General features: G+C 39.3%; 2 protein-coding genes across 9 annotated transcripts in view; both read left to right on the top strand.

The window, feature by feature from the left end:
• Positions 1–6,765, top strand: part of LOC119913240 (butyrophilin subfamily 3 member A3-like) — a 30,454-nt gene extending 23,689 nt beyond the window's left edge. For all 4 annotated transcript variants that reach the window (XM_038732637.1, XM_038732636.1, XM_038732634.1 and 1 more), the window contains exons 7-9: positions 659–940; positions 1,055–1,162; positions 4,972–6,765. In XM_038732637.1, the coding sequence (XP_038588565.1) occupies positions 659–940; positions 1,055–1,161 (389 nt within the window). In that variant the 3' untranslated portion in view covers position 1,162; positions 4,972–6,765. The remainder of the gene's footprint in view (positions 1–658; positions 941–1,054; positions 1,163–4,971) is intronic.
• A 1,703-nt stretch (positions 6,766–8,468) lies between these two features.
• On the top strand, positions 8,469–16,722 carry LOC119913238 (butyrophilin subfamily 1 member A1-like). 5 transcript variants are annotated; one of them, XM_038732628.1, is made up of 6 exons: positions 8,469–8,705; positions 9,400–9,427; positions 9,515–9,617; positions 10,993–11,334; positions 15,189–15,470; positions 16,201–16,722. In XM_038732628.1, the coding sequence occupies exons 3-6, from the start codon at positions 9,524–9,526 to the stop codon at positions 16,353–16,355; spliced, it is 873 nt and encodes a 290-aa protein (XP_038588556.1). In that variant the 5' UTR covers positions 8,469–8,705; positions 9,400–9,427; positions 9,515–9,523; the 3' UTR covers positions 16,356–16,722. The 5 variants fall into 5 exon arrangements, with proteins under 5 accessions (XP_038588556.1, XP_038588555.1, XP_038588557.1 ...); XM_038732629.1 differs by lacking the exon at positions 9,400–9,427 and adding an exon at positions 15,570–15,680 and having other exon boundaries at positions 8,474–8,705; positions 16,201–16,339; XM_038732627.1 differs by lacking the exon at positions 9,400–9,427.
• Positions 16,723–17,563: the final 841 nt, after the last annotated feature.

Raw genomic sequence — 17,563 nt, 5'->3', positions numbered from 1 at the left:
TTCTGCTGTCTTGAGCTGGAGTTTATATGTGAACTGTTCCTTTAACAGTGGTGCTGCAGTCGTGGTGTGTGTGATTGCGTCCCCATGGGGTTGACAGAGCCGTGGGTATGACATGCGTTGAAAAGTTTGCTGGATTGTTTTTTTCTGTGAGACAGAATTATTTTATCTTTAAGCATTTTGTGAAGAGTGGCATATAGTCCGTTTTTAAATTGTATATGAAGACTGGTTGACACGGGACCTCGCTGGAGTGTGGTAATGCTGCGCTCTGCTGCTTGTTTTGAGGCGGAGGATTCATCATGTGAAATGTTCTTCAATGTTGAGGAGAGATGAACCATGTAAGATATTAAGTTAAAGCTGGACTCACCACCTTCCTGGCTGGTATTAAGACTGTGGAGTCATGGAGGCGAACAGTCCAGCTTCTAATGCTGGGTCTGCTGCGTTAATGGAAAAGTTGAAAATGATTGTTGTGAGTCCGTCCAAATGATTGAGGATATATATGGTGTCCGATTGGGGATAGCAAGATTGAGTCCATTCTCAATAAAAAGTAAGTGGATGAATGAAGTCGCTTTTAATAATTTTCAATATGGCATGGTAGCGTTAACTTAGCATTAATTTATACATGTTTTATCTAAAGCCAATGTTCTAAATTCCTCCTCAGGTGCTGTCTCCTCGCCCATCATACAGGTTGTCTCAGATAACAGTGACAGTGTGGTGTTTCAGTGTGAGTCTGAAGGCTGGTATCCAGAGCCTGAGGTGTTTTGGCTGGACGGTGAGGGAAACCTCCTCTCTGCTGGACCTACAGAGACAGTCAGAGGTCCTGATGACCTCTATACTGTCAGCAGCAGAGTGACTGTGGAGAAGAGACACAGCAACAGCTTCACCTGTAGAGTCCAACAGAAGGACATCAACCAGACCAGAGACACTCACATCCATGTTACAGGTTAGAAAGAGTTTTGTATAAATTATACAAAATACCACTGTTTTGTTTAAACTGTTAGTGTAAACTGTAGCTTGATTAAAAAGCGTCATGCTGTTCTGGTTTGTGTCATTTCAGCTGGTTTCTTCAATGATCAGAATTGTTGGTATTGCATTTGGAGCATCATCATAAGTCTTGGAATTGCCGTCTTAGTGTTTATTATCGCATGGATAAATAGACCGTAACGTAAGTCACATGTTAATTTTCATTTTTCTGTTACTGTCAGAGCTCATGGTTGTCTATATAATGAAATGTAGAGGTGAATTTGAATAGATTATATAACATATCCATGATTTAACATTAAAATATACTTTGATATAATGTAGGCAAAATGAAAAACAGAATAGTAAATATAAAATGTGGTGCAGAGGTAGCACTCGTCCAACACCACAGAGTACTGGATACCTTATATCCTGCTTTAGGTTTGTTCAGTACAATTGTCAGTGTTCCCACCTGTATGTCTTTGTCAGTGCACAAACCTAGAGAATTGGAAAATAGAGAACCAGGGGTGGTTTAAGTGATTTGGAGGCCCTGAGCAAAGAAGAAGTTGGTGAAATCTGAACTGCAGAACCCTACTGATTTCACTGGCAAAAATATGCAATTAGTGGCTAGTAACAAAAAAATGATTACTAGTAAAACAGGAATTGTTACTTGTAACTACTAAATAAGTATGGGTAGCTTTTAAATAGCTACTAGTAAGTTTTAAAGACTAAAGTGGCATCAACAAAGAGATCTATTTCTCAATCTATGCCTTCCTCTGGTGGTCAAACTGATCTTAGGCTTTATTCTCTCCTGCGCTTTAACACAGTTTAACGTCTCATATTGAATGATAATGTCATTATTTAGTGTCTCTGAATAATCCTAAATCCTAATAATTTAAAATAATAATACTATTACAATTAACATTCAAAGCTCTCCACAATATGTCTCCTATATGTCATTGACCTCATTCAGACCTGCACTCCATCTCGTTCCCTGCGGTCTTCCACGATAGATCTCTTGGCTCTACCGCACATCAACCTCAGTACAGTGGGTGCTAGGGTCTTCTCCTGCACTGTACCCAAACTCTGGAGCTCTCTTCCCACCCACATCTGTATAGTGGAGTCTATTACACAATTCAAAACTGCTCTCAAAACTCATCTTTTCAAACTAGCATACTCACTGTAATAATGTGACACAGATTTTCATTCACATCACAACATGTAAATGTATACTGTTTGGAGTGTTGATGTCCCATTGTCTGTATCTTTAAATGTGTTTATATTTAATATTGGCAGCTTCCCTTTAAATATTAGTACTTTTCTTTTAAAGTCACATTTAACAAAACCACAATAACATGAGGTTCGAGATCAAAACTGTAATCAATCAATCCCCATCCTGTCAGAATCGGCCAAATCTGATGTTTATATGAGCAGCAGCTCCAGATTTCAGTCTGTGCCATTTTCCCTCTTTTCTGGACATCTTACGTGATTCATAAAATGTCCAGGGGTACACTGAAGGTCAAGCGGTCACCTGATTGTGCGGTAAGTCATGAAATCCACCGTGGTGCATCGTGTGAACTTTCCGACGGATCTCTCTTCCACAGGCGTGTCGACTTTGATCTGCCGCATGTGCATGTTTCTGCCATTCTGGTGGTTGGCCAGGATCATGAAGGTGCTGATCGGTTCCTTTGTTCGCTAAAACACACACAAACACAAACATACACACACATTGGTGCTAATCGAATCTGCAACTTCCTGCCATAAAACACAAACACTTCACACAATGTCCCATGTAAAACAAGGAAGGGCATGATTTTAATTAGTTTTCTTCTAGTAGATACTGATAGGATTCAGATTCAGTACTGATAAGAAAACTTTTTTTCAGTAACTTACTTTAAGAAATATAAAAGTGTTTTTAATTTAAGAAATGTTCTAAAATGTTAAATGCTGTTTGAACACAAAAAGCCCTAGAAGAACTATAAAAGTGGCAAAGTTTTGATTGTAATCAGGAACGCTCAGATCAAGGAATACACAAACATTTAAACTGACTGTACTTGCTTGATACCACAGACACATTTTAGTCAGTACCAAAAAAGTGTTAAGTTCAAATGAAAAATCATAAAAATTTATGTCACAGGTTTTCCACTGTAAAGATCGTAATGTTTTAATATCAAAGTGATGGCAGCTAAACTCAAGTCTTCAAGTGCGGGTGTTTAAAGGGTCAGACAAGGAGGACAAGGGTCACAAGCGCCACATTCAAGGTAATTGTGATTTATAAAGCGAAATCAGCGTAGGACTTCCTGTGTTTTGTACGTACGCAACTTTCCTACGCACAGTTTTATAAATGAAACCCCAGGACTGGTATATGTGGTGAGCGGCTGATGAAGAAGGTGAGAACTGGTGAGCAGGTGCTGGAAACATGTACAAAGGAGACGAAAACTAAGGGAAGTTACCAAAAGCAAAGTCACAGAACAGGCAGAGAGGAAATGTTGTTCCCTAGTGGTTAGGACTATAAAGGTTGAAGTTCTAACAATCATAAATCACTCCCTGATTTCCCAGAGCCACTGAAACCTGCACTTCAGAAACCTCTCATAAAGAAAGATAACTTGGATCACTTAGTACTTTATTTTTTGAGTAAAATCCTGGAGGAGCCACTACTGTATACAGACAGCTAACTGATTGCTAAATTTCAACTGTATATTTGAGAGGTTTCAGCATGGCTTTTGTTCTCTCCATAGTTCTGAGACAGCACTAGTTAATGTAGTAAATTACCTGAGAGGGAACATAGACAATAATAAACTCTATATTAGTTTTATTAGGTTTAAGCACCACATTTGACAAAGCAGATGGCATACTCAGATTGCAGAACTGTATTGGACTCACTGGCTCAGTCTTGTTTAGGCTTAAATGTCTGAGAGAGAATTTCTGGTATCCCTTGGTGACTATTCCTCAGCCAACACTAAGGTAACATTTGGCGTTCCTCAAGGCTTTGGGGGGCCTGTGTTGTTCAGTCTCTATATGCTGCTACTGGGAAACATCATTAGAGAACATGGGATGAACTTTCACAGCTATGCTGATGATACACACAATTACACCTGTCTCTCAGTGCATTGATCATATCAATTTATGTGTGTCGCATAACTTCCTGCAACTGAACAAACAAAAGACAGAGGTTTTAATCATTGGTGAAAAGGCCCAGAGAGATTTATTTTGCACCACCTTGAAATCTCCTAAAATAAAGTTTTGCCGTGGTCTTAGACACTTAAATTTAACATCATTAAAAATGTGTTTTACCATCTCAGGAACATCTCTAAGGGCCCGTGTCCACCAAAGCATTTTTTTTCTAGTCTAGTTAGATTTTTTTTTAAATAGTTCCGTCCTCTTCTGATTTGGGATTATAAGCAGTAAGCCACTTGCATTCTCCTTTTCTGTGTTACTGTCAGGGCCTTTTTTGGCTGTAGCGATACTTAGGGGTTGATACCAAAGCATCAGTGGATTACAGTATATAGCGCAATGTTCATGATATACAGTATATACTTTCGATATGATGTAGGCAAAATAATAAAAACGGAATAGTAAATATAAAATGTGATGCAGAGGTAGCACTCGTCCAACACCACAGAGTGCTGGATACCTTGTATCCTGCTTTAGGTTTGTTCAGTAAAATTGTCAGTGTTCCCACCTGCATGTCTTTGTCAGTGCACCAGTGACTCTTACTGGTTGGTCTGGGAGCCTGTTACAGAGGAGGGGCCGATCATTGGAACAAGAACATCCACCATAATATGAAGAAGAAAATAAAGAAGTGGCACTCGTCTCAGATGTTTTGTTCCTCATATTAGAATGAAAACTTTAATGTTGTACCTGTAATGCAAAATGTCTTTTCTCCTGTCATTTTGATGTAAAATATTTTCAGCTCAACCATCATATTTCTGTTCTGCTACATTAGTTTCTCATTTTCACTATTTGAACACAGAATGTTTTAACCAACCGATTTCTTCTTCTTTTTGCACACAGGGATCAAAAAGATTCTGAATGGGTAATGCAGACTTCAAAAGTCTATAGTGAAAAAGGAAATAAACAAGATTAAGGCTGACGGTCTCAAGTTGTCCAAATTGAGAAAAGGAACAGAGAGCAGCTGGGGAACGAAGAGAGGGTGCAGATCAACAGAGAGGAAAGAAGAGAGAAAGAACAAGCAAATCAACTATGAAAGACAGAGAAACCACTAAAAAACAAACATGTTATTAGCATTACAGAAAAAAAGACAAACAAAGAACAGTGAGGGAAAATGTAGAAGATCGAGGAACTGGGGAGGACACTTCAGTCAGTGAAGACGATGGACAGAAATAAGATGCCCTCATGATACAGCAGGAAGAACTGTGGAGATGAACCTGAACTTCAGGAAGAGCAACACAGAGACAGCTGACAGTTTATAACACAATGCATGCTGCAAATTTATGTTTGGTCTCATGACCTTTTATTTCAATTTGGTCCTCGTTGATTGTTATTTTGTTTTTTACGTGCTGACAAAGTGATGTGACATAAGTTTTTGTTTGAAAGGTGTGTGCACGGCATCGTGTTGAATATAATTTTTTGCCATGAAAGGAAGTTGTTGTAATTTGACTTTCCATGGTCAGATCTGCACCAAACTTTACTTGATTAGATTCCCGGCCTGCAGACAAATAGGCCTACATGAAAAGTAGAAGTCATTGTCATTGTGCCACCAGGAAGTAAGCGTCACGTGACAATAACCATTTGATTTAGATTTTTACAGTGTGGTCCACACTTGATGTACTGGAACCTAAATTTTAAATAGGTGTCCTCTAACACCAAGTAGGCAATGGTGCCGCCAGGGAGTGACCACCCCAGTTGCCCCCCCCCTCGCAAGGAGCATATGCATAAAATGCTATATACTGTTTATATTATGTAACCCCTTGGTTTGAGTTAACAGGTGAATAGCAGCATGAAAGTGTTCTCATATTAGGCTCTGTCACTTTACACCTCTGACCCTGAGGTGTGATGTTTATTTTAGGAGAGGCCTCCGATTCATCCATGTAGATGGCAATCACGTTTCTAAAATTGTGACTGGTTAAGGGGCGGGACTAACACGCATTGCAGAGCAGAGTACACTGGTGTTGTGCCAATGTATGTGTTTTCTGCGGAGGCAGCAACAAGCTGCAGAAGAAAGAAAAGTCTAATTTAATTTATGTAGAGAGACAGTTAGTAGCCTGGCTAGTTTATAATAAGTTTGTCACACTGCTACACAGTTTTGTGTATTGTACTGTGTGTGAGAGCTAATAGTCTGCAGATAGCAACAGGTTAGCACCATCGGTAACAGCAAGCTAACGTCATACGAACACTGGAGCTCCTGACAGCGTGGTGTGTGACCGGCTGTTAACATTATGCTTCGAGGGAGACCGTCCTGTGCCTGTTTTCATCTTCATCTTTCTGAGAGGATTCCAAAACATGAGAACAGCGGGAGTCATCTGGACGATGCTGTGAAACTGTGCTCAATGTTACTTACGCCCAACAGGCGCTCCAGTGAGTAGCACAACAAACACTGTGGGGCCACAGCGAGTTGGCGGACTGTCTGAAAAACTTCAGTCACCCAGAAGTTTGCCCAGAGGAAAAAACGCCGGGCTTCATGCTGAAATGATCAAATAACTGCAACTGACCTTTTGTATCTGCCATCTGCTGTGTTTATTGTGTATTGAAAGCTGTCCTGGCTGCAGTTTTGGTGAAGGTGAACTGATCACTAATGATCTGTGTATGTCTGATAAGTTACATGAAATAAAGACTATTGTAATTGAGGCACCTTTGCCAATGTGACGTCCATCAGTCTACCAACAGTAGCCCGCCTTTTGAAGAGGCTCCAGGTATCAGTGAAACAAATACTTAGTGCCTTTTGAGAGAAACAATGACCAGTTGAAACAACTGAGGGACGTTACAGGTACAGCACTATATCCATCCATCCATCCATCGTCCACCCCCTATATCCTGCGTACAGGGTCGCTGGAGCCAATCCCAGCTGACATCGACCTGGACAGGTCGCCAGTCCATCGCAGGGCTACACATACACAAACAACCACTCACGCTCACCAATCAACGTAGCCCATGTGTCTTCGGATGGTGGTAGGAAGCCGGAGCACCCGGAGAGAACCCACACAGACACGGGGAGAACATGCAAAGGCCGGGGAAACCGAGGTTTGAACCCACAACCTACTTGCTGTGAGGCGACAGTGCTAACCACTGCATTGCAGTGGTTGAGTGGACTTTATCAGTTTTACATTTGTTTTTCAGTGCTGCTCCACTGAGGCGCTGCGTGCTAATAACAATGTAACGAGGTCTCCCGCAGAATGTAACAGACTAAAAGGTTTGTATTTGGACTAGAAATGTGCTAAAGTAAAAGGTAAAAGTTAAAAGTAAAATACAAATCTAGAAATAAAACTATGTAAGCACAGTAACAAAATACTTTCCACCATAATAAATAAATGTTACCAGGTATCACTGTTGAGTGTCTCTGAATTATATAGTGAATGCAGAGCGAACACAAACTGTTTCACTTCCTCTGCCCTCCTTCCTCTCTATACAGCTAAACAACCACAACAACTTCCACACACCATCAGAGGCATGCACAGATCAGTCAGCATTCATCATCATCATCATCATCATCTAGCATAACAGTGTACCTTCAACTTATACAAGTGATTTAATGCTGCCACTTTTGAATGAACATCTGACACAAGCTTGAAGCTGTGGAACTAGAAATAATTTCAACATATTAAAAGTTCAGGCTATAAATAAATATAGAAATTATTGTGGGTCTTGTTCAATTTGTAGCACTTTCAACATGATTAGTAGTGATTAGAAGTATATTGTGAGTATTCTTGTTTTTTTGTCTTCTGATGCTGAGGCGCACATGAGTTTAGCTGCTGTCATTTTGATTCACCATCGGTCATCATAGCCTACTGAGCAAAACCCAACACATTGGTAGATATTAGCCCAAGATCAGGGCTGCCACACAGAAGGAATGAACCCACTGAGCACACAGGCACGGGTGACGAAAGTTTATTTAGCTTACACTAGGTAATTCACAGGCAAAAGTACAGAGTCTAAAGGCTGGTAGCTTGGTCAGAAAAACACAGGTTTGATACAAAGGGAAACAAAACTCTAGGAATACGCTGGAACACTGTTGCTGGGAACTAGTAGATCTAGCAACTATTGCAGTGGAGGTGTGGGTATATCATGTTGCTTTCAGCCTTTTAATCTCTTGCCAAAAAGCTGCTTTTCTTCTGCCACAATCTTTCAGCCATGGATCATTGTTTTCTTGGCAGAACAATTACAGACAGCTAACTAATCACTTTTAAAGATTAAATCAGTAGTAGTAGTATGAGAGCAGCAGGCAGGAGGAGCGAGGAGATGCAGCTGGGGATTGTGCAGAAGTATCGTGAGAGGGGAGGAACCTGAAGCTCAGCCAAAAAACAAGTTAAGAGCACAAAACAACGATCACAAAGAAACACCAGAGAACTGAAGAGTCATTCCACAACAAAGGCGGAACAATCTGTGACAAAAGAGCAGAGAGATGATGCGCTGATAGAAGACAGATGTAAAGATGAGACAGGTGCCAGGAGAGGTCATGCCCACAACACACAGACACACAGACAGACAGTGAGGTTTTCTCAGCTGAGGAATGTCATGTTTACATGTTTATCAAGCGGTAACAGCACAACATCATATTCGTCATTCTGCAGGTGAGAGTTGCTTTTTAAAGTAAAACTTATATTATAGTATATTGTTGGATACTGTGGTGTATTTGGGATGTTTGATGCATGATAGTTTTGTCGTAATTCTAAAAGCATGATTAGCGTAAAGTGTGTTAAGAAAGATTGCTGACTCTCGTATAAACTCAAGAAATTAATGTGCAGCTTTAAACAATTGTTTACTCTTTGTCTCAGTTTCTGTGTATGAAAATGTGTTGATCCAGATTGAATGGGGTTCTGTTGCTCTGCAGACAAATTCTTTATGTTGGATCATTGAAGTCTACATCTTACTCATTGATCTAGTTGTGCGCCTCTCACTCCTCTTTCTGGACTGGTTAGAGCCAGTTTACTCTGTTCTGTGAAGGGAGTAGTAGACAGCATTGTACAAGATGTTCAGTTTCAGTTTCTTGCGTGGAATAGCTTCATTTCTCAGAACAAGAATAGACTGATGAGCAAGCAGAAAAAAATTTTGTTGCTTCTTTAATCAGCACAACATCTGTGTGAAAGAGAGAGAGAGAGGCAGTGTTATATAAATCACAAAATACATTTGTGAATCCTGTGTGTATGTCAACACCTAACAAAAAGCATAAAAAGCATAAGGTTCCCTTCAGTCTAAAGGTTTAGGCCAGTCTAAATAGATGCATTGCTTTGTAAGTCATAACACATGCATGCGGTCTTCAATCAGATTACACCGTCTACCCTGTTGAAAAAAAGTAAGTAAAGACATGTATTTGTGTCTCGTTCATGAAAACAACCAGAAAAGGCTTTTCTGTATTAAAATTTTTGTTTTTGTTTTTCAGGGCTCCAGGATGCTGCATCCAAAGACAGAGTCCAGTGAGAAAGTCTCCTCCAGGACCTGCAGTGTTTTGCTGTTCATCATTCTTCTAATACAGTCCGTTGGAGGTAATTTCAAAGAAAAACACTTCAGTAATCATGCTGATGATGTATTCTGACCAAAACAAAAAACCTCCAATCCCTCATATCCATTTCTGTAACAATGACTTCATCAGAGGAGGCGATAAAAATCAATGACACTGTAATCATTCACATCAAAACCACTGCATCAGTTTATTGGCACTACAATACATTTATTATAAAATCAGTCTACAGTCACACTGGTAGCACTGTGAGGTTAATGCTATCTTAATGCTAATGTCAGTATGCTAACATGCTCATAATGACAATGATTTGAAGCAGATATAAATTTGACCTTGTTCACCTTTTTAGTTTAGTGTGTTAGCATGATTTTAATCGTTAATTTGAAGTAAACAGAAAGCACAGCTGGGGCTGATAGGAGTCTCATTAGTTCTGCAGGTATTTGGTCATAAAGTATTGGACAAATTAAAGTTGGGACGTGATGGTGATGCTAGAGGAAAAGTTAGAAGGATCAATACTCTTGAACCATGAATATCTGTGCAATATTTAATGGGAATCCAAACCTTCTCAAAGTGGTGGACCAACGTTGCCATCCCTAAAAACTCCACTGAATCCAAATTTCTTTGCATTGCTGTACTTCACCCTGTTACAGGACTGTTTATAAAATGGTGGTAGGAACATTTTCTCTCAGTCTGATACTTTCTGAGACTTTTTATGGTTAGATAATGTCACAGGGTCACAGGCTGACTCAGAAAAAACTGCGGTCAACAAGAAAAGTAGAAAGCGAAAACAACAATGTGAAGGAAATTCTTGTAAGTCCACTCTTCTGCAAGATGAAGGTTTTCAGGAAATTTAGTATTGTTTGCTCTATATGTGTTGCCATCCTACTGGATGCTTAACTGCTTTACCTAAGTCACATTGATAACTAGAGGTCACATGTGTTGCACACTAAGTGGAGAAACATCTAAGACTGAAAACATAGATCAAATCTGGCCTCTGCCCCTACATAAAAGCCATTCCTATCAGGGCAGCTGTCTTGTTTACTGTAATTATGCCAAGACGGCAGACTGCATTTGACTTCTAGATCTGACAGTGACCCTCGAGCATGACATGTAAATGACCCATGGCTCATCTATTGCCACAGAACCATAGACTGTACAGAACTCCACAAAAGACAATTCCCTCTCAAACAAGACTTTTCCAGCTTCATGTTAAACACCATAATGCTGCCCTACACTATAAATGTGCTTGAAGCTCAAAATATTTATGACTTTTAGGATTTTGATCTTTTCCATGTTTTAATGCAGCTCTGAGACATTTAATCGATTATTATATATAAAAAAAAGTCACATTGATGACATATTATAACTTTGCTCATGTTTTACTTTTATTTACTTTGCAGCTCAGTCAGAGTTGACTTGTTCACATAAACCAATCGTAGCCCTGGCTGGTGATGATGTCATTTTACCATGTCACCTTGAACCTGCAGTCAGCGCCAGTTCTGAGACAGTGGTGTGGACCAAACCTGGTTTGGAGCCAGAGTACATCCATGTTCACCAAGATGGACGACTGATATTTCAGAGGCAAAACCCGTCTTATCATTTCCGAACAGCTCTGTTTGTGGATGAACTGATTAAAGGAAACGTCTTCCTAAAACTCTCCAGTGTGAAAATCTCTGATGCAGGAAAATACTTTTGTTTCCTTCAATCAATGCAGAAGGAAATTTCCATCCAGCTCACTGTTGGTGAGTCAGACTGCAGCTTTATTCACTTAGTAATAAAATATTCTGTGATGCACTGCTTTTATCATACAGAATAGAGTTTCAGGGCCACATGTGATAAAAATGTATTTGAGTTCTGAATTTAAACTAAAGACTCAAATAACCCGTGGCCCTAATACTCTTCCACAGCATGTTCGACTAACATGTGTACAAAAGGCAGTTGAGCAATTTATTATAAGTACCCAGCTTTGATAAAACACAAATCAACAAAGTAAAAGAGGAACACTTCAAAATGCAAAATCCGAGTAAAATTAACATTTACTGGCAATAAACATTAAAGGTGCCCTTGTCTCTTGGCACATTACTGCCACCTGTAGATCAGTGGAACAAAAAGTGCATTTGACTTCATGCAACAGTTTGCAGTGCTGACTTTACGTGATGTTTGTCTGGTTAGAAATTGTGTCCGACTTTCGCCCACACTGCAAAACTTCACCATGTCACATGACATTGAAATCTCAGCTCATCATACTGCAAAACTCATGCAAGATGTCTCTCTCTTTCACAAAGGATGTAGAAAGGCTTGCACAGTAAGCTATTTCCATTATATTGTATTATTGTATTCTACAGTGGATTTGGATTTTTTTGTTGATTAATTAAGCCAAATGTAACTCAGCTGTCCCCTTCATTTAATTGTGATTTTATCTGAACAGTGTTCAAAGGAAAAAAGAAACTACAGGCAGAAGAAGATGAAGTGAAGGAAACTTTTAAAGGTTTAACACTGTTTGATCATTTGGTACTACATTTAGCTAAATTATTGTTTTTGTGTGTGAGCAGGAAGTGTGGGAAGTTTTGATTAGCTCGTTTTATATTGGAGCTATTTTTTCAACTATTCTGCCAATACTATTTGTTCTTCTGTACTTTTATCTGTCTTTTGTCAATTAACCAACCCTCTAGCTTATTTTGTTGTCTTGAAATCATTGCTGAATCACATAAGCAATTTGATGTGCTGTGGATTTAATGAGGTCAGAGAGGTTTGGTCATTTGAGAAACTGAGCTCAAAGGCCCAATGGTTCTTAGCTGAAAAAAGATTGCATTGGGTTTGAATATGCATCAGTGCTTTTCAATATAGTGTGGAATGGGTGAAATGTTACTAAGGAACATTTAGCATGTGGATAATTACCTGCTTCATAAATAATTCAACTTTCAAGGCAGACTAATCTTTGGTAGTTTGCCTCTGAGTGATTGTCTCCATATGCTGCGATTACTGTTAATGAAATATAGCTTGTAATTATTATTCAGCTGTTTAGCACACCACTACCCCTTCTCATGGGGCGGCTGTGCAGCTGTGGCTCAGGAGGTAGAGCAGGTTGGCCGTTAATTGGAAGGTTGGCGGTTCAATCCCTGGCTCCCTCTGGTTGCATGTTGAAGTTTACTGAACCCCGAATTGCCCCTGGCGGCTATTCCGGCAGTTTATGAGTGAGTGTGAATGTTAGTTTCCTTTTTTGAGCACTTAAGCTCAGTGTATGAATGTGTTTCACTGGGGAATGCAGATGTAGTGTAAAAGCGCTTTGAGTGGTCGAAAAGACTAGAAAGGCGCTATACAAGTACGGAGCATTTACATTCGTGGGTAACGTAACAGATAAAATCATTGATTCCTAGTGAGAAAGTCTCCTATTAACTTTCCACCACGCAGTGCAGTGACTCGACTAACAGCAAACACACACACACACACAAATTAATGGATTGATTAATAAATCAATTGTAAAGAGAGTTTGCTGAGAAAGAAACTGAAAAAAAAAAATTGCTTCCTGAGTAAAGGCACATGTACTTGTGCGAAAGAGATCAGACTCAGAGTAAGACTCAATAGTAAACAGGTCAACATAAAGAAACATACAGAAATAAACAACAATGCTAACCAGACCACAGGGCCATTATGTGTCTGTGAAAGTCTGACTTGAAACATGAGGCTCTGTAGTGTTGTATTCTACAGTAATAAAAACCCTAAAGAATATCTGAACCTGCCTTTATTTTCATCATCTTGGTTACTCACATTTACACTTGTACTCGATTCACACATAGCAATGTGTATTACTGTTTGAATGGCACTGACTAACCAATAACAGTCTCTCTCCAAGCAACTTCTACTATTTGGCAGCTGAAACTCTGCTTTACTTACAAAGTTGTTCAATGCAAATTAATCTGAACAAAACCCAGGTAGTTCTTGAATGCCATGGCTAGCTAGCTTGCTAACAAAATGCTACATGTAAATAAGACAATCTGGAGCCTTTGGAAGATTTATCGTGAACACGATATTTCAGGAACGCCTTGTGGGAATGTGTTCAAATGTGGCACAAATGTCCACTTGGACTGAAGGATGAACTGATTAGAGTTTGGTGGTCAAAGGTCAACTTCACTGTGACACCCTAAAGTCCTTTTTTGGCCACACCATAACTCAGGAACTCAGGAAGGGGAGATTGTGTCCACATTTTGTAGTTTCACAGGACAATGAGTAGGTGATACTGTACAACATTGTACAACATTGCAGATTTCATAGACGTTGACTGGGACGACACCATGAGTAAACAATAATTGGTACAATATGGGCTTTCCTTCATCTAAGCCATTCTGCATTTGAGGATCATCGGAATCATGTGACTGCAACAATGTATTGGAGCGAATCCAGCGTTTTGCGTGGCTTGATTACATACAAAGTCAATGCAAAGATGCGAATTCGCTCCGGGCAGTGCGGAAGATGCGTTTGTTGCAACATTCGTTGGTTCGCTAGAGTTCAAATTTCATATGTTTAACAAATCTGCACCATGTTGTAGTTATTTTGGCATCAGTTTGATACGTTTATTGCAATTAAACAGCAAAATGTTTACTTTGGGTTCAAACAGCTGCAATAATGGTGAGTTGTATTTATTCATTTATCACGTTGTGTGTGAACACTTGGCAGTTGTCCAGCGATAAAACCTACATGAGGAAAGCGTTGCGAGGATTAAATTTGCGTTTTATGTGAACACACCATTAGTGAGTATAAGACTAAGATTCCATCTTTACTCAATAAATGTGTATCTGTTTAGCCAATACATCTATGATAATCCTTCATTAATCAGTTTAACAACAATAATCATTGTCAACAGACATGGATGTAAACTGCATCTTGACCTGTCAATGTAAAGATGCAACCACATGGTGGTACTTCTACTTTATACCAACTGGCAGTTTCTCCCTGCCCTCAGTGTTTGAGCTAATAGGCTTAACACAACCTGGAGCAATCAAACAACTGAATACACCCTAAAAGAAAACAAAAGAACAAGTAAAAAATTTTTAAAAAACTTGCAGGGGCAAGGTGGCTGCAGGCATTAATTCTGGCGACCGCAGTTGCTTTTCTCTGGCTGTACAAAGTTAGAACCGCTTTTTGTCTGATCTCGCAGCATTTGCAAAGACAAATAACAGTGTGAAATGTGGCCAACTTGATGCCGGTGTTTTTATTCCCTGCCCCTGTAGTCACCTGCAGCTCAAGTTTGACTATCAAGTCGGCGAAAATCAACAGGAGTCATCTCGAACGCACCTAATGATAAACCAAACAGGGACCCACTGATAAAATAAACTCAAAGCGGTCAAACACACCACAGGGTGACTTTAAATTCCACATAATAACAGCTGATGGTGATGATTTACTATAAAGGGCAGCAGTGCAGAGAAGAAGACTGTAAATCTTTTATGAGGTAGTAAATACACTTAACATGGTGGTAAAGGTCGACCTTTTCTTTAAAAAGTGTTTTAATATAGTTTAACAATGATACAAATTAGTGACATTTTATATATTATAAGTGTTTTTGATGTAAACCCCACTGTACCTCTCTCCTCCTCAGGTGCTGTCTCCTCGCCCATCATACAGGTTGTCTCAGATAACAGTGACAGTGTGGTGTTTCAGTGTGAGTCTGCAGGCTGGTATCCAGAGCCTGAGGTGTTTTGGCTGGACGGTGAGGGAAACCTCCTCTCTGCTGGACCTACAGAGACAGTCAGAGGTCCTGATGACCTCTATACTGTCAGCAGCAGAGTGACTGTGGAGAAGAGACACAGCAACAACTTCACCTGTAGAGTCCAACAGAAGGACATCAACCAGACCAGAGAGACTCACATCCAGGTTACAGGTTAGAAAGAGTTCTGTAGAAATTAAACATGATGTTTTAAACAGTTGAAGTCTAGTTTGATTTAAAAGCATCATGCTGTTCTTTGTTGTATCATTTCAGCTGGTTTCTTCATTGATCATTGTTGTTGCCATTGCATCTGGGGAATCATCATTACTCTTGGAATTGCTGTCTGTGTTTTCATTATTATCAAACGAACAACTTAAACGTAACGTAAGATACATATTTGTTTTCCTTTTTTGTGTCACGTTACTTTCAGAGCTCCTGTCACTTATGACTGTATAGTGACATGTAGGGGTTAAATCCGAAGCATCAATAGGTTATACAACACCTTATCACTAATTTAAATTAAAATATATTTTGATATATAGGCAAAATGAAAAGCAGAACAGGAAATATAAAATGTTGTACAGATGGTGCAGAGGTAGCACTCGTCCAACACTGCTTTAAGGACACTGCTTTAGGTGTTCCCACCTGTATGTCTTTGTCAGGAAACAAACAAGTGGCACTTGTCTCAGATGCTTTGTTCCTCATATAGAATGAAAATTTATATGTTGTACCTGTAAAGAAAATGTCTTTTCTCCTGTCATTTAGATGTAAAAATATTTTCAGCTCAACCATCATATTTCTGTTCTGCTGCTTTAGTTTCTCATTTTTACAAATTTTCTTTTCTAAGGAAAAACTACATGAACACAGAAGGTTTTAACAGATTTCTTCTTCTGCTGGCACACAGGGACCAGGAGGAACAAGAAAACTGACGGAAACGAAATTAAGGCCGGCGTTCTCGAGTTGTCCAGATTGAATGGGCTAAAGGAACTGGAGAACCAGGGAGCAACTGGGGAACAAAGAGAGTGCAGACCAACAGAGAGACGAGGAACAAACAAATAAGAAAAGAACAAAGTGAAAATGGAGAAGAGGAACTGGAGAGGACGCTTCAGTCAGTGAAGACGATGGACAGAAATAAGATGCCCTCGTGATACAGCAGGAAGAACTGTGGAGATGAACCTGAACTTCAGGAAGAGCAACACAGAGACAGCTGACAGTTTATAACACAATGCACGCTGCAAAGCAGTTTTTCATACAATGTGACTTTAAAACAAACTAACAGAGATTATTAAATCTGTAAAAGATAAGCAAATGAACATGTCACCAGTGCAGCAATGTGACTCGACTACAATGAAGCTCTATGGCACAGAGGAAGATAAAAAAAATCAACAGCTTTAGTAACTTTAAAGATGACAATTTATCATCCCCCTCCTATATTTTATTATTGAAATATTGTTCCTGTATGAGCGGAGAAGATTTGCCTCCTAAAAGCTAAATAAACTATTTAATGCTTTTAGGCTTTTTCCCTCTCCTTTATTGAGTTATACTCCTTTTTTGTGCATGTAATAGGTTTGCAAAGTGAAAAAGCCCAAAGTCCACCCCAAAGGGAGTTCCCATCTCCAACAGAAAAGTCATGCTTGAAAACAACTTATTTGTAGCCTAAACAGGGCATATGTGGTTCTCATAGGACAGCGACACTACAAAAATATAATGATCTTATAAACCATGATGGATTGTTGTATGTTAAACCACCCAATAGAGTAAAAAGGAGGAAAATCTGTTAAATCTTAAACATCTACAGCAGTAAAATGCAACATACACATTAATGCAGCAGGAACATTAATCCAGAAACATCAGATATAATAGTGAAAAACTGACAGGGAACATTTTATTATACTATGAGTGCTTTTAATTTGATACTTTAAGTACAGCAGGAATATTACTACTATTACTAATATAAACCACTTGCATACTTTTAATGCAGGACTTTTACTTGTAGTGGAGTATTTTCACAGTGTAGCCTACTTTTACTACTTTTAGTTCAGTAAATGGTCTGAATATTTGTTCCACCTCTGGTGCTTTTTACCGTGATGATTATCTGAGCAAATACTATGTATAACAAGCTAATAAGATAATTTAAAGCTGAATGGATCAGATGGGTCAGAGTGATTTTCTGGTTGAGTTCAGCACCATGGACAGAGACAGTGGACGACCACCTGTCTGTCCAGCACCTGCTGTTTCTTTCACTGTGAGTTACTGGATCGACTCTA

The sequence above is a fragment of the Micropterus salmoides genome, unplaced genomic scaffold, assembly GCF_014851395.1.
Source record: "Micropterus salmoides isolate LMB-PRFRI ecotype aquatic unplaced genomic scaffold, ASM1485139v1 Ms_hic_scaffold_2, whole genome shotgun sequence".
Taxonomy (NCBI): domain Eukaryota; kingdom Metazoa; phylum Chordata; class Actinopteri; order Centrarchiformes; family Centrarchidae; genus Micropterus; species Micropterus salmoides.
The sequence above is the reverse complement of the archived record's forward strand: the minus strand, read 5'-3'. Positions and strand labels throughout refer to the sequence as shown.